The 16,554-nt window shown below is 45.2% G+C and overlaps 1 protein-coding gene across 1 annotated transcript; it reads left to right on the top strand.

Moving 5' to 3' along the window:
• The first annotated feature begins 392 nt into the window (after positions 1–392).
• On the top strand, positions 393–14,340 carry aldh4a1 (aldehyde dehydrogenase 4 family, member A1). The gene is made up of 15 exons (XM_072381383.1): positions 393–649; positions 3,672–3,765; positions 3,839–3,931; positions 4,017–4,064; positions 4,521–4,676; positions 4,965–5,114; positions 6,055–6,129; positions 7,019–7,206; positions 7,276–7,349; positions 7,424–7,620; positions 9,150–9,197; positions 9,272–9,424; positions 12,159–12,280; positions 12,627–12,745; positions 13,061–14,340. The coding sequence occupies exons 1-15, from the start codon at positions 609–611 to the stop codon at positions 13,171–13,173; spliced, it is 1,671 nt and encodes a 556-aa protein (XP_072237484.1). The 5' UTR covers positions 393–608; the 3' UTR covers positions 13,174–14,340.
• The last annotated feature ends 2,214 nt before the right edge of the window (positions 14,341–16,554 follow it).

Raw genomic sequence — 16,554 nt, 5'->3', positions numbered from 1 at the left:
ATTACATTTTTTGGAATAAAGATTGAGTTAATAAGTGGTGTATAAATCTCTTTGAAACGTTTCCGCCTTATTTTAGTATTCCTGTCAAACCCAGTCGGTTTTAAATCTGGATAAAGTCAGTCTGCTCTGAAAGAACCTGAAATAAACCCCGACAGAAGGTCAAATGCAGAGCCTTGGTTTGACCTGGCAGCGTGGGCTCTGATTGGCTGATCAGTTTGGACTGCTCGCTGATTGGCCAGTCGCAGACCCGCCTGTGGAAGGTTCCATTAAGTTAAAGGGGGGGACGTTACCAAATTAATGTTTCCCATTTCCTGAGTTGGATTTTCTTTCTCTTCCCTCTTGCTCGTGTAAAAGATTAAATATTATTTTGTTACAGTTTGATAAAACTGGATAAATGTTCGTCCTGTAGGACCGAACAGAGTGACCGGAACCGGGCTCCCACCCCCGGCAGCAGGTGGGTGTGTTCGGCGTGTAGCCCAGCCGTGTGATTAGCTCCCCCAGTCCTCTGTAACCTGCCTGTGATCAGTTATTGATCTGTTATCAGCTCCATCACAGCCTCTATCAGCAGCCCTTCTCTTCAGCGCGTGTCTGCGGCTCGTGGCAGGAAGATGCTCCGTGTGAGGGTGGCGGTGTCCCGGTCATGGAGGGGGTAAGAGCCGAGCTTCACTGCACATGAGCGGACACGAGAGTTCCGCGGTGACTCCACGGAGCTGTCAGTTAGCATGGCAGCTTCGTTTTCTGATCGATAACCTTTTGATGCGATCAAACCGTTAAATTGGGGCTTTGAAAGTGCTGCCGGTTCGGTCTGCGCATGTGCCACCGCCTCAGGTGTTATGTAATGACACCTGATCACAGTTGGAGCTCCATGTTTGTCTAAGAAAGTACCCGAGAAGTATTTCTGAGGTACTGAGTACTTTTACTGCAGAGTTCACACATAAAAACGATCCTTCAGTTCTGATCAGAAGCATCGATCACTGATTAATACTCAGCTGTATATTAGTAGTGAATTATTAGACCTAAATCTCAATTGAATTTAATCTGTTCTTCCAACCACTCGGTTTAAATGAAGTGTGAAAGATTAAAGGAGCTCCATAAATCTGTTTTTATACTAAATAAACTCTCTTTCTGGTTCAAAACTTTTCACTGAGCTTCAGCTGTGGCAGAACATGGGTCAGACCAACTCTGTTTGTTCTGATGACCTGTTTGGAGCTCTGAAGCTGACAAAATAGATTAAAAAAACAACATCAATAGCTGAAAATGTTGGCTAATATGCCATGAAATCACACAAAAGTAGCAAAATAAATATTAGGGAAATTATTGATGGACATTATATGAAATCAATTGATACGTCTGCTAAAACGGCGCCGCCCTGGTGGCAGCTTCTCCGGGCAGACTGAGTCTTTATAGCATCTTCAGACTTCCAACTGAACTTTGTTTGGTGAAAACACGACTTCTGAAACATGTTTCTGTGCTGGTTTGGATGCTGAGCTGCTGGAAGGACTTCAACCTGTTGGTTAAGACCTCAAATCATGATGAGTTGAAGGAGAGACGACCAGGATGCAGAGCAGGAACAAAATGGAGGAAAAGGAGGAAGTTTAAAGCATTTCTTCCTTTAATAATCAGGGGAAATGTGAGATCTCTGAGCTTGGAGCCCTGATGAGGACAGAGCAGGAATATCAGGCAGGAACACCTCTAACAGCTCTCTGCTCAGCTTTAAGACTATCCGGGCAGACAGAGACTGCAGACAGAGCGCTAACAGTAAAGGAGGAGGATCACAGAGCTGGTTAACAACAGATGGTGGAATCCTGGCTGCAGGAACAACTCTAACAGCTCTCTGCTCAGCTTTAAGACTATCCGGGCAGACAGAGACTGCAGACAGAGCGCTAACAGTAAAGGAGGAGGATCACAGAGCTGGTTAACAACAGATGGTGGAGTCCTGGACCTGGCTGCAGGAACAGCTCTAACAGCTCTCTGCTCAGCTTTAAGACTATCCGGGCAGACAGAGACTGCAGACAGAGCGCTGACAGTAAAGGAGGAGGATCACTGAGCCGGTTAACAACAGATGGTGGAATCCTGGACCTGGCTGCAGGAACAGCTCTAACAGCTCTCTGCTCAGCTTTAAGACTATCCGGGCAGACAGAGACTGCAGACAGAGCGCTAACAGTAAAGGAGGAGGATCACAGAGCTGGTTAACAACAGATGGTGGAATCCTGGAGCGTCTCTGCAGCCCAGATGTTGAGCTGCTGGCTGTGAGTTTCTGTCCATGTTGTCTGCTGAGAGTTCACCTGAGTTACCTGCTGACGCTGTGTGTGACATCATCAGCTGAGGTGTTGCTAAGCTACAGAACCAACAGCCCAACCCACTGATGGAGACCTCTGAAGGTTTCTACCTTCCTCTCTGCTGCACTTCAGCTGGTTTATATTTTATTTTGTTACCTGTAACAGCAGCTGATGTATTTTCATCTACATCTGCTTTAATTAGTGCTGATGGCCCAATTTATTTATTTATTTGATTATTTCATTGTCCCTTTCTGCGAAGAACTTGTGCCTTTAATCTGTGGAGTGGACATCGGATCAGAACCGATGTAATCAGTCAGTTACTGTGAGGACAGAAAGGCTCAGCTGGTGTTTTATCAATCATATCGATGACATCTTTGAACCCGTTCAGCTGTTCAGGTGCAGCTTGTTGCTTAATTTATCATCACATAATGACGAATAAGACCAACAATAAGCAGCAGGCAGGCAGAACTTTGTGGTTCCTCTGTGGAAATGACTCTGACAGCAACCAGATGTTTGTTTTCCTGCTGCAGCTGGATCTGTGGGAGGGAACGTGTCCCTCCGCCTGCTGTCAGCGACCCTCGGTTCACAAAGTTTAGGTTTCTGCAGTTAATCATTACAAAGGAGACGTTCTGCTGAGCTGCTTTGAGCTGGAACGGGTCTGAGTCCGACTGAAAACCCGCCTCAGTCTGAGAAACACCAGGAGATCGGATCCATTCCACCTTAAAAGTTTAGGTCATAATCTGAAGTAAATACAAAAATATATCAATGAATCGAAATAATGAATCAGACTGATTCATTATATCATATATAGACTGAATCGGTCTATATGATGATTAATTCTACTGAAATTAAATGAAAAAATAATGAATTTCTCCTCCGATAAAGAATTACAGTCGTCCAGTTCCTGCATCACTCTGAGACAGGATGGTCCTGATTTTAACAGCATTACGAAGGTGAAAGAAGGCAGAAACCTGTTTTATATGTGGGTCAAAGGTCAGATCCTGGTCAGAGAGCAGCAGCACTCCTCAGAATAATGAGAGGAACCACAGCGGATCTGCGTTATTTAAATTTAATTCTGGAACAAAAGCAGAAGTTTGACGTGTAATTTTAAGGCGGTTCCACAGTTTTACCACGGGGCCGTTTGGGTTCAGATCCGGGCCCAGAGTCGGTATAAATGATGGTTTTATTGGAGTGTTTCTAACTGGGGAAGGTTTACACCAGCTGCATAAATTCACATCAGGTTACTGATTAGCAGCTGGGAGGTCAATAAACGGGTCACAGAGTCCAGCTGGAAGCTGCTGTGGAGCTGCTGTTTGTTCATTAAACAGGACCGGTTTAATCTGGCCCGGTGCTGAGGAGGTGAAGAACTAATTGAACACGATGTGTCTGCAGGTTCAAAACGTCCTCGTGTGCAGCCGTGGAGGTGAAGAACGAGCCCATTTTGGGCTTCAAGGAGGGGAGTCCGGAGAGAGCCGAGCTGCAGCAGGTCAGAACCGAGCGTGACTCAGAACCTCTGTTTCCTCACAGCTGCCGTGTTTAACCCGCTGTCCCGGCTGCAGGCTCTGGACCGGCTGAAGGGGGCGACGGAGGAGATCCCGTGCGTGGTGGGAGACGAACACGTGTGGACCCGAGACGTCAGATATCAGCTGTCTGTGCGTAAGCTTCCTGATCCGATCACGGCGCCGCCGCTGCCAGGGTACAGCTGGCTGAGTCACCTCTCTCTGTTTCTCTTTAAAGCCCTTCAACCACTCGCACAAGGTGGCCAAGTTCTGCTATGCTGACAAGGTGAGGGACGTCTGTTTGTTCTGAACCCGGCCGGCGGGCGTTTGAACCTCCTTAAGAAACGCCTCCTCAGCAGCCCGCTCTGCTCTGATTGGTCAAAAGAGATGAAGAGCTGCTTCAGTCGGTTCAGAGAAGAAGAATAAGTGTGAATCATTAAGCTTGTAGAAGTTAAAGATGCCAACAGAATAAATGGAGCTCTTTCACAGCTCTGCTGACCCAGTCCGTTTCCCTCCAAGCAGCCTGACTTTCCTGTAATCTCCAAAGGGTCCTGATCAACACTTCTCCGGCTTTATTAGTTTTTATTTGGACATTTACTGCTTTTTCCCTCATTTTCAGTCCAGTTCTTGCACCTGAGCATTTTCAGAGCTCACTGTTTTTTCCAGATCCGTGGAAATGACTCCTCCAGATCAGCTACTTCAGAACTTAATGTGGCCTCTTTGCTCTTGTGTGTCGATGCAGGAGCTGATCAACAAGGCCATCCTGGCGTCTGTAGCAGCCAGGAAAGAATGGGACCTGAAGCCCGTCCAGGACCGAGCCCAGATCCTGTTCAAGGCTGCCGACGTCATCAGTGGACCCAAGAGAGCGGAGATCCTGGCCAAGACCATGATTGGACAGGTACAGGAGACAGCTGCCGGTGTTCTGTAGAACTTCCAGGGCATCTGCAGCCTGAGGTTTTAGCCTCGCTGTCGCCTCCTCTGTGGGTCGGTTTCACACCGATCAGCTCCATCACAGCAGGTGTCGGAGTCTTTGAGTTCTGGCCCGTTTCTGAAGGTAAATCCGGTTCCATCACAGGCAGAAACGGAGGTGCTCGGGCTGCAGATGCTCCCTGAGCAAAGGAGGCATGAACCAAAAGCTGTTTTCCAGACATTCATGTGTTGTAAATGACCCCCCCACGCTCCTCAGGGTAAGACGGTGGTGCAGGCGGAGATCGACGCCGCCGCCGAGCTCATCGACTTCTTCAGATTTAACGCCAAACACGCCATCGAGCTGGAGAAGCAGCAGCCGATGGATGTGGAGGGGAGCACCAACACCATGCTGTACCGAGGCCTGGAGGTAGGAACACAGAACCACCCAGTGACGTTCAGAGGGAGCAGAGGTGCATCATGGGAGCTCCCCCAGCAGGCTGGGCCTATAGCAGCAGAACTATGGGATGTTTCAGGCTCACCTGAGCCGTCCCTAACTATCAGCTTTATCAGAAAGGAAAGTTTCAGCCTGATCTTAAAGGTAGAGAGGGTGTCTGCTTCCTGAAGCCAAACTGGCAGCTGGTTCCACAGAGAGGGGCCTGATAACTGAAGGCTCTGCCTCCCATTCTGCTTTTAGGGGCCTGATAACTGAAGGCTCTGCCTCCCATTCTGCTTTTAGGGGCCTGATAACTGAAGGCTCTGCCTCCCATTCTGCTTTTAGGGGCCTGATAACTGAAGGCTCTGCCTCCCATTCTGCTTTTAGGGGCCTGATAACTGAAGGCTCTGCCTCCCATTCTGCTTTTAGGGGCCTGATAACTGAAGGCTCTGCCTCCCATTCTGCTTTTAGGGGCCTGATAACTGAAGGCTCTGCCTCCCATTCTGCTTTTAGGGGCCTGATAACTGAAGGCTCTGCCTCCCATTCTGCTTTTAGGGGCCTGATAACTGAAGGCTCTGCCTCCCATTCTGCTTTTAGAAACTCTGGGAACCACAAGGAAACCTGCAGCCTGAGAGCAAAGTGCTCTGCTGGGGAAATATCCAACTGTGAGATCTTTAAGATGTGATGGAGCTCGGTCATTAAGAGCTTTATATGTGAGGAGAAGAATCTTAAATTCTATTCTGAATCTAACAGGGAGCCAATGAAGAGAAGCTAAAACTGGAGAAACATAATCTCTGCTGTTAGATCTCAGCAGAACTCTGGCTGCAGGGTTTTGGATCAGCTGGAGGCTTTTCAGAGAGTCTGTGGGACAGAACAATAATAAAGAACTGTGCAGGTTTGTGCTGGTTTCAGTCTGTTTTCTCTTCTTTCTCAGGGCTTCGTAGCAGCTGTGGCTCCTTTTAACTTCACCGCCATCGGTGGAAACCTGGCAGGAACGCCGGCTCTCATGGTGAGCGTGTGTTTGTTTGACCTTCTGCACGCTCAGGTTCCACCAGACGCCATTTTGTGCTTCTTTTGCTTCTCTTTGCTCATTCAAACCAACCAATCAGGGAGCAGAACAAACAGGAGGGAGAGGCTCGGCCCGTTTCTGCTCTCAGGTGGTTAGTAAATGGTACTGAGCAGACAGAACTCGGATCAAACATCAGGCAGAGACAGATGTGACCCAGCTGATGATGTCTGAAGCACCAAAGTTTGTTTTTTTAAAATGTTTTTATGCATTTAGCAGACGCTTTTATCCAAAGCGACTTACAGGTGGGCAGGTAGGGTGGGGGGGCCTTGCCTAAGGAGGTAATACCTTTCATGCAGGGGATTTGAACCCAGATCTCCCACATGGAAGGTGGCAATGAAACCACTACACTATCCAGTCCAGTCAAAGTGACCGAATAGTTCCTAAAATAAAGCCCGGTTTGGGGAAAAAAACGACCCAAAAGCAGAGATAAAAGGTCCAGTTTCCAGGACCGAGTGTCCTGTCCAACAGGACTGAAGATGTGTCGGTTCCTGAGGTCTGAACAAACACTGAGCGTATCAGCCTGATCCAACAGAACCTCACCTGTCGGGTCAGGTGATCACCTGGGTGCAAAGTCTCAAAGGAAACCTTAAATCTGTGCATTTCTCAGGGTGTGACCTCATCGCCTTTTCATGTCCTCACATTGTCCAAACAGGGCAGCGGCCCGATGTTCTGACCCGGTCCAGCTGTTCTGACCCGGTCCAGCTGTTCTGACCCGGTCCAGCTGTTCTGACCCGGTCCAGTTGTTCTGACCCGGTCCAGTTGTTCTGACCCGGTCCAGCTGTTCTGACCCGGTCCAGCTGTTCTGACTTCCCTCTGCTGTGTCTCTCAGGGTAACGTGGTTCTGTGGAAGCCCAGCGACACCGCTGTCTCTGCCAGCTACGCCGTCTACAAAGTGCTGCGGGAGTGTGGCCTGCCCCCCCACATCATCCAGTTCCTGCCCTCCGACGGCCCCGTGTTCGGGGACGCCGTCACCTCCTCTGAGCACCTGGCGGGCATCAACTTCACCGGCAGCGTGCCGTAAGGACGCCTCCTTCAGGTTCCACCGTGCGTGGCGAGCTGTCGCTGACGCTGTGGTTGTGTTTGCAGGACATTCAGGCGTATCTGGAAGCAGGTGGCCCAGAACCTGGACTCCTACAGGACGTTCCCTCGGCTGGGCGGAGGTGAGCGCCGCCATCACCATGGAGTCCTCCGCTTCCTGCAGGTCTGATGACCCGCTGAATGTTTGTGTTGGCAGAGTGTGGCGGGAAGAACTTCCACTTTGTGCACGCGTCTGCGGACGTTGGCAGTGTGGTGATGGGCACCATCCGCTCGGCGTTCGAATACGGAGGTCAGAAGTGCTCGGCGTGCTCCAGGATGTACGTCCCCGACAGCTTGTGGCCGCAGATCAAACAGCAGCTGCTGGACGTGCACAGAAACATCAAAGTGGGAGACGTGAGTGCACCAAGAGAGAAGCAGCCGCTAAACATCATGAACACTCTGACTCATTATTTACTGAACAAAAACTGAGACAAAACTCAGAAACAGAGAGGGTGTGAAAAACTAAGTGAACCCCTGATCCAGCATCAGCTTTAGCATCAGCTTTAGCATCAGCTTTAGCATCAGCTTTAGCAGCAGCTTTAGCATCAGCTTGTAGCAGCAGCTTTAGCAGCAGCTTGTAGCAGCAGCTTTAGCAGCAGCTTTAGCAGCAGCTTTAGCAGCAGCTTTAGCAGCAGCTTTAGCAGCAGCTTGTAGCAGCAGCAGCTTGTAGCAGCAGCTTTAGCATCAGCTTGTAGCAGCAGCTTTAGCAGCAGCTTGTAGCAGCAGCGTCAGCAGCTTTAGCAGCAGCTTTAGCAGCAGCTTTAGCAGCAGCTTTAGCAGCAGCTTGTAGCAGCAGCTTGTAGCAGCAGCTTGTAGCAGCAGCAGCTTGTAGCAGCATCTTCAGCAGCTTTAGTAGCAGCTTGTAGCAGCAGCTTTAGTAGCAGCTTGTAGCAGCAGCAGCTTGTAGCAGCATCTTCAGCAGCTTTAGTAGCAGCTTGTAGCAGCAGCGTCAGCAGCTTTAGCAGCAGCTTGTAGCAGCAACTTGTAGCAGCAGCTTGTAGCAGCAGCAGCTTGTAGCAGCATCTTCAGCAGCTTTAGTAGCAGCTTGTAGCAGCAGCGTCAGCAGCTTTAGCAGCAGCTTGTAGCAGCAGCTTGTAGCAGCATCTTCAGCAGCTTTAGCAGCAGCTTGTAGCAGCAGCTTGTAGCAGCAGCTTGTAGCAGCAGCTTGTAGCAGCAGCTTGTAGCAGCAGCAGCTTGTAGCAGCATCTTCAGCAGCTTTAGCAGCAGCTTGTAGCAGCATCTTCAGCAGCTTTAGTAGCAGCTTGTAGCAGCAGCGTCAGCAGCTTTAGCAGCAGCTTGTAGCAGCAGCTTGTAGCAGCAGCAGCTTGTAGCAGCATCTTCAGCAGCTTTAGCAGCAGCTTGTAGCAGCAGCTTGTAGCAGCAGCTTGTAGCAGCAGCTTGTAGCAGCAGCAGCTTGTAGCAGCATCTTCAGCAGCTTTAGCAGCAGCTTGTAGCAGCAGCGTCAGCAGCTTTAGCAGCAGCTTTAGTAGCAGAACTTAAATCTGACAGAACTTCTGCTTTTATAGAGCTGCTCACACTGACTGATGATCAATTAATCAGAGCATTGATCAGCAGCTCCTGGCTGCTACTTAGCCTCTTAATTCCTGTTGAAACAGGAAGGGTTCACTTAGTTTTTCACACACTGCTTCTGTGTTTTTGTTTTATTAGATAATGACACAGTGTGAGATGTCGTGTTTTTGGATTTACTGAGTTTAACAGCTGCTGAGGGCAGGATGATGTTTTTATGTCCTGATGTGTAAAAACTCAGATGTTAGAACACAGGTGAGCTCAGATTAGCGCCCCCCCCCCCCCCCATAGATCAGTCTGAGTGAGGTTTAGCTGTGATGAAGATGATGATGATGATGATGTTCTCTGTTGCTCAGCCGGTGGAGGATTTCAGCAGCTTCTTCTCAGCCGTCATCGATGATAAGGTAATCACAGTTTCCTCAGATACTTCCTGCACCACCTGTTTCCTCATCCTTAACGCGGCGTTCTCCTCCTGCAGTCGTTTGCCCGCATAAAGAAGTGGTTGGACCACGCCAAGTCGTCCCCGAACCTGAGCATCATTGCCGGCGGGAACTGTGACGACCGGAAGGGATACTTTGTGGAGCCGACCATCATCGAGACCAAAGACCCACAAGAGTCCATCATGAAGGAGGTAGAAGGCACCGTCTGCTTCACCTGTGGTTTACCTACAGAAACAGACCAGCACTAGCTGCCAGGAGGCTGTAACGCAGCATTCTGACTCAATAAAAGCTCTACTGAGCTTCAGCAGCAGCTTTAGTAGCAGCTTTAGCAGCAGCTTTAGTAGCAGCAGCTTGTAGCAGCAGCTTTAGTAGCAGCAGCTTTAGTAGCAGCAGCTTGTAGCAGCAGCTTTAGTAGCAGCTTGTAGCAGCAGCTTGTAGCAGCAGCTTTAGCAGCAGCTTGTAGCAGCAGCTTTAGTAGCAGCTTGTAGCAGCAGCTTGTAGCAGCAGCTTTAGCAGCAGCTTGTAGCAGCAGCTTGTAGCAGCAGCTTTAGCAGCAGCTTGTAGCAGCAGCTTTAGCAGCAGCTTGTAGCAGCAGCTTGTAGCAGCAGCTTTAGCAGCAGCTTGTAGCAGCAGCTTTAGCAGCAGCTTGTAGCAGCAGCTTTAGCAGCAGCTTGTAGCAGCAGCTTGTAGCAGCAGCAGCTTGTAGCAGCAGCAGCTTGTAGCAGCAGCAGCTTGTAGCAGCAGCAGCTTGTAGCAGCAGCAGCTTGTAGCAGCAGCAGCTTGTAGCAGCAGCAGCTTGTAGCAGCAGCAGCTTGTAGCAGCAGCTTTAGCAGCAGCTTGTAGCAGCAGCTTGTAGCAGCAGCTTTAGCAGCAGCTTGTAGCAGCAGCTTGTAGCAGCAGCTTTAGCAGCAGCTTGTAGCAGCAGCTTTAGCAGCAGCTTGTAGCAGCAGCTTGTAGCAGCAGCTTTAGCAGCAGCTTGTAGCAGCAGCTTTAGCAGCAGCTTGTAGCAGCAGCTTTAGCAGCAGCTTGTAGCAGCAGCTTTAGCAGCAGCTTTAGTTGCAGCAGCTTGTAGCAGCAGCTTCAGCAGCAGCTTTAGCAGCAGCTTCAGCAGCAGCTTTAGCAGCAGCTTTAGCAGCAGCTTTAGCAGCAGCTTTAGTAGCAGCTTGTAGCAGCAGCTTTAGCAGCAGCTTCAGCAGCAGCTTTAGTAGCAGCACCGTCTGTGTGTTATGTGGATACTTCTTGTATGAAACAGCCTTGTTCTGGCTGTCCAACAGTGCCTTCTGCACACCTGTGTGAGGCTGACTAACTGCTGCCTTGGTTCTGGTTCCACTTTGACTCGGATGGAGACTCAGTTAGTCTGTAAAACTGCATCAGAATCAGTGAGCTGCAGCTGATCCAGCTGCAAACTGTTGGAAGATGCACAGATTTGGTTGTTTCCACCTCTCTGCTGACTCTGTGTTCGACAGGAAGCAGACGCTGTGGCTACCGAACGGAAACAGTTTGGTTTTCTCGATGAACTGGAAGAATAAACTCAGACAAGTTTTTTATTGTTTCTCCTGAACTTCCAAAACTCTTCAGATTTATGGTCAAACTGACCCTGAATCTAAATTCGCTGCAGTTTCATGTCGGGCTGAGTGATTTTATCGATATTTTGTTTCCTGATAAAGTATCTATTTTATTATTTTTTTCAGCCATGAGTATCGTTTTTTTTTAGTTTTTTTTTTAGCAAACTTTATTGAAAAGGAACACAGAACATTAACATGATACAAAACAGTTACATGTCGGGCTGAGCGATTTTATCGATACCGGGATATATATCAATATTTTGTTTCCTGATAAAGTATCGATTTTTCAGCCTTGAGTATCTTTTTTTTTTTTTTTTTTTAGCAAACTTTATTGAAAAGTCAGACGTTACAATTAGTGAAAACACAGAACATTAACATGATACAAAACAGTGATAAATTAGTTAATAAAAATGTTATATAAAGTGCATAACTCATGCTGTGGCTACCGAACGGAAACAGTTTGGTTTTCTTGATGAACTGGAAGAATAAACTCAGACATAAACTCAGACAAGTTTTTTTTTTTTATTGTTTCTCCTGAACTTCCAAAACTCTTCAGATTTATGGTCAAACTGACCCTGAATCTAGATTCCCTGCGGTTACATGTCGGGCTGAGCGGTTTTATCGATACCGCGATATATATCGATATTTTGTTTCCTGATAAAGTATCAATTTTTTTTTTTTTTCAGCCTTAAGTATCTTTTTTTTTTTTTTTTTTTTTAGCAAACTTTATTGAAAAGTCAGACGTTACAATTAGTGAAAACACAGAACATTAACATGATACAAAACAGTGATAAATTAGTTAATAAAAATGTTATATAAAGTGCATAACTCATGCTGTGGCTACCGAACGGAAACAATTTGTCCAGAGTTACTTTGATGAACTGGAAGAATAAACTCAGAAGTTTTTTTTTATTGTTTCTCCTGAACTTCCAAAACTCTTCAGATTTATGGTCAAACTGACCCTGAATCTAGATTCGCTGCAGTTACATGTCGGGCTGAGCGGTTTTATCGATACCGAGATATATATCGATATTTTTTTCCTGATAAAGTATCGATTATTTTTTTATTTTTTTATTTTTTAGCAAACTTTATTGAAAAGTCAGACGTTACAATTAGTGAAAACACAGAACATTAACATGATACAAAACAGTGATAAATTAGTTAATAAAAATGTGATATAAAGTGCATAACTCAGTGGTTTTGATGGTTTTTCTGTTTATAGAACGTAGGATTGTTTGATTGTTTGAGCTCCTTCTCAAAAATAAAAAAGATGGTTTGTTGGCTGAGTGCCGCATCGTGAGATTAGTGTATCGCCACAGCAGAGTTTCCTCGTGTGAACCTTCGTTTTCTTGTTGTGCAGGAGATCTTCGGGCCGGTCCTCACAGTTTACGTTTACCCCGAGAAGAACTACAAGGAGGTGCTGCAGCTGATAGACGACACGTCGCCGTACGCGCTGACGGGCGCCGTGTTCGCCCACGACCAGTAAGACGCGCTCATCAGAGTCTGCAGAGTTTTCCAATCTGACCTCAGGGCTGACAGCATGAGTCATGTTGAAGTTCCTCTGGCGCCGTGAGGAAGGTCCAACGGGGAGATTCAGCTTCTTAATGTGAAACATGAGCGCATTTCAAACCAAGTTCACAGTTAAAAAGGAAAAGAGACTCAGTTCAGTGAAAGTAATAAAGAATAAAGGATAAACCAGTTCATAAAATGCAGTGAACAGGAAAGTCTTCAGGTTTCGTAGAAGAAGAGCTGGTGCAGAGCTGCAGTTATCCTGAAACTTTCTCAGTTTAAAGCGCCGTTTCTGTTTGTTTGACCCGTTCTGTGGCAGGTCGGTGATCGAGGAGGCCGCCAAAGTCCTGAGGAACGCCGCGGGGAACTACTACGTGAACGATAAGTCGACCGGCTCCGTCGTGGCTCAGCAGCCGTTTGGAGGCGCCAGAGCTTCAGGTCAGAGTCCAACTGATCAGCCCCAACAATAACCTGATCAATCACTTCTGTCCAGTCTGTCTGCAGCATGTTCTGATCAGTGGAAGTTATTGATTCTGTGTCTTTGAAGAGATGCTGTAGCATTGAGTTATTGAGTTATTGGTGGTGGTTATTGATAAGAAGAGCAGGGAGGTGCAGATCACTGATCTAATCATCAGTCAGATGGTTTTTACATTAGATTCTGTGTCTTTGAAGAGATGCTGTAGCATCGGATTGATTGAGTTATTGATTTATTGGTGGTTTAGTGTCTCTAACTGGAGTTTCCTCCTCATCAAGGCACCAACGACAAACCTGGAGGTCCTCACTACGTCCTGAGGTGGACGTCTCCGCAGGTGGTGAAGCAGACATACGTCCCCCTCACAGAGTGGAAGTACCCCTACATGGGCTGAGACCCCCCGAGTCCTCGCTCTGTCCATCTGTTCATCCTTCTATCCATCCTTCTAGCCATCCTTCTGTCCATCCTTCTATCCATCCTTCTAGCCATCCTTCTGTCCATCCTTCTATCCATCCTTCTGTCCATCTGTCCATCCTTTTGTCCATCCTTCTATCCTTCCATCCTTCCATCCTTCTGTCCATCCTTCTGTCCATCCTTCCATCCTTCTATCCATCCTTCTGTCCATCCTTCCATCCTTCTATCCATCCTTCTATCCATCCTTCCATCCTTCCACCCATCCATCCATCCTTCTATCCTTCTGTCCATCCTTCCATCCTTCTGTCCATCCTTCCATCCTTCTATCCATCCTTCTATCTATCCATCCATCCTTCTATCCATCCATCCATCCTTCTATCCTTCCATCCTTCTATCCATCCTTCCATCTATCCATCCTTCCATCCATCTATCCATCCATCCTTTTGTCCTCTAACACTCACAGACAGGTCCAGAGTCCTCTGTCCCTCCATCTCTCCTCCCAGCCTTCATCCCTCCTCTCTCCGTCCCTCAGAGACGAAGAAGCATCGTTTCCTCGTCTTCTCTCCCTTCTGTCCCTCTTTGCACTGAACCTGGATGTGAATCTAGATCAGAGCTTTTCCTCCTGATGCTTTGAAATCACTTCCTGTCCTGATTCAGAGACGAACGTTCATGTTCAGTTTCAGCACTTTTGGTTCCTTTCTGAACCGAACCGGTGCTGAAACTCTGGTTCAGTCACTGAATGGATCTCTGGATGATTTAACTCTGTTGGTCAAAACTAATCATGAAACGAGTCCCGGTTAGACGGATCAATAACTGTGAGACGTGTGTGTTATCAGAACCCATCAGCTGGTGGCTTAAAGCCATCTTTCTGGATGATCCTGGTGGAAACAGGAAGTTCTAACATCCCGACCAGTGGATGAAGCTGATGGTTATTGAAGGAAATGTTGATGTGGGTTTGCTTTGGAGTGAGTGCTGTGACGCTCCCCGGTGTGTTTCCTTGTGTTGGAGCAGACGCTGAGAAGCACCTGCAGCAGGTGAGACGCTTCGCAGATGTTTGCAGCTGGTTCCCATGTTCAGAACGTGCCTGCCTCAGAAACTCTGTAAATTCAGATGAATTTTTAACAATAAATATAATTTCTTACAATCAGCATGTGGCGTTTGTGTGTGTTTGCTTCTGGAAGCAGCTGCTGCTGCAGTGCAGGTGAGTCTGAGCTCACAGGTGTGACAGATGGAAGAGAAGAGTCTGTGGAGCTTCCACTCAGGGATGCTGGAGCAGGTTCAGAGGAAAACAACAACTTAAAGCAGGGATGTTAAACTCCGGTCCTCGAGGGCCGCTGTCATCCTGTTTAATGTGGTAAATAACAGCGGTGTAAATACTACATTGATACCTGTTTAATGTGGTAAAAATACTACATTATTACCTGTTTAATGTGGTTAAAAGTACTACATTATTACCTGTTTAATGTGGTAAAAATACTGCATTATTACCTGTTTAATGTGGTAAATAACAGCGGTGTAAATACTACATTATTACCTGTTTAATGTGGTAAAAATACTACATTATTACCTGTTGAATGTGGTAAAAATACTACATTATTACCTGTTGAATGTGGTAAAAATACTACATTATTACCTGTTTAATGTGGTAAAAATACTACATTATTACCTGTTTAATGTGGTAAATAACAGCGGTGTAAATACTACATTATTACCTGTTTAATGTGGTAAATAACAGCGGTGTAAATACTACATTATTACCTGTTTAATGTGGTAAAAATACTACATTATTACCTGTTTCATGTGGTAAAAATACTACATTATTACCTGTTTAATGTGGTAAATAACAGCGGTGTAAATACTACATTATTACCTGTTTAATGTGGTAAAAATACTACATTATTACCTGTTTAATGTGGTAAAAATACTACATTATTACCTGTTGAATGTGGTAAAAATACTACATTATTACCTGTTTAATGTGGTAAAAATACTACATTATTACCTGTTTAATGTGGTAAAAATACTACATTATTACCTGTTTAATGTGGTAAAAATACTACATTATTACCTGTATAATGTGATGAATAACAGCGGTGTAAATACTACATTATTACCTGTTTAATGTGGTAAAAATACTACATTATTACCTGTTTAATGTGGTAAAAATACTGCATTATTACCTGTTTAATGTGGTAAATAACAGCGGTGTAAATACTACATTATTACCTGTTTAATGTGGTAAAAATACTACATTATTACCTGTTGAATGTGGTAAAAATACTACATTATTACCTGTTGAATGTGGTAAAAATACTACATTATTACCTGTTGAATGTGGTAAAAATACTACATTATTACCTGTTTAATGTGGTAAAAATACTGCATTATTACCTGTTTAATGTGGTAAAAATACTACATTATTACCTGTTTAATGTGATGAATAACAGCGGTGTAAATACTACATTATTACCTGTTGAATGTGGTAAAAATACTACATTATTACCTGTTTAATGTGGTAAAAATACTGCATTATTACCTGTTTAATGTGGTAAAAATACTGCATTATTACCTGTTTAATGTGGTAAATAACAGCGGTGTAAATACTGCATTATTACCTGTTGAATGTGGTAAAAATACTACATTATTACCCGTTTAATGTGGTAAATAACAGCGGTGTAAATACTGCATTATTACCTGTTTAATGTGGTAAAAATACTACATTATTACCTGTTTAATGTGGTAAATAACAGCGGTGTAAATACTACATTATTACCTGTTGAATGTGGTAAAAATACTACATTATTACCTGTTTAATGTGGTAAATAACAGCGGTGTAAATACTGCATTATTACCTGTTTAATGTGGTAAAAATACTACATTATTACCTGTTTAATGTGGTAAATAACAGCGGTGTAAATACTACATTATTACCTGTTTAATGTGGTAAAAATACTACATTATTACCTGTTTAATGTGGTAAATAACAGCGGTGTAAATACTGCATTATTACCTGTTTAATGTGGTAAAAATACTACATTATTACCTGTTTAATGTGGTAAAAATACTACATTATTACCTGTTTAATGTGGTAAAAATACTACATTATTACCTGTTTAATGTGGTAAAAATACTGCATTATTACCTGTTTAATGTGGTAAAAATACTACATTATTACCTGTTTAATGTGGTAAACAATACTACATTATTACCTGTTTAATGTGGTAAATAACAGCGGTGTAAATACTGCATTATTACCTGTTTAATGTGGTAAAAATACTACATTATTACCTGTTTAATGTGGTAAAAATACTACATTATTACCTGTTTAATGTGGTAAAAATACTACATTATTACCTGTTTA

This window comes from Leuresthes tenuis, unplaced genomic scaffold (assembly GCF_036924035.1).
Source record: "Leuresthes tenuis unplaced genomic scaffold, fLeuTen1.0.hap1 SCAF_3, whole genome shotgun sequence".
Taxonomy (NCBI): Eukaryota; Metazoa; Chordata; class Actinopteri; order Atheriniformes; family Atherinopsidae; genus Leuresthes; species Leuresthes tenuis.
Note: the sequence above shows the minus strand (reverse complement) of the source record. Positions and strands in the feature narration are given on the sequence as shown.

Excerpts from the sequence above, each read along its gene's own strand:
- aldh4a1 (XM_072381383.1), top strand. The coding sequence starts at position 609 with ATGCTCCGTGTGAGGGTGGCGGTGTCCCGGTCATGGAGGGG. Across the intron at positions 3,766-3,838 it reads AGAGAGCCGAGCTGCAGCAG|GCTCTGGACCGGCTGAAGGG; the intron begins GTCAGAACCGAG and ends TCCCGGCTGCAG. Across the intron at positions 12,281-12,626 it reads GCCGTGTTCGCCCACGACCA|GTCGGTGATCGAGGAGGCCG; the intron begins GTAAGACGCGCT and ends GTTCTGTGGCAG.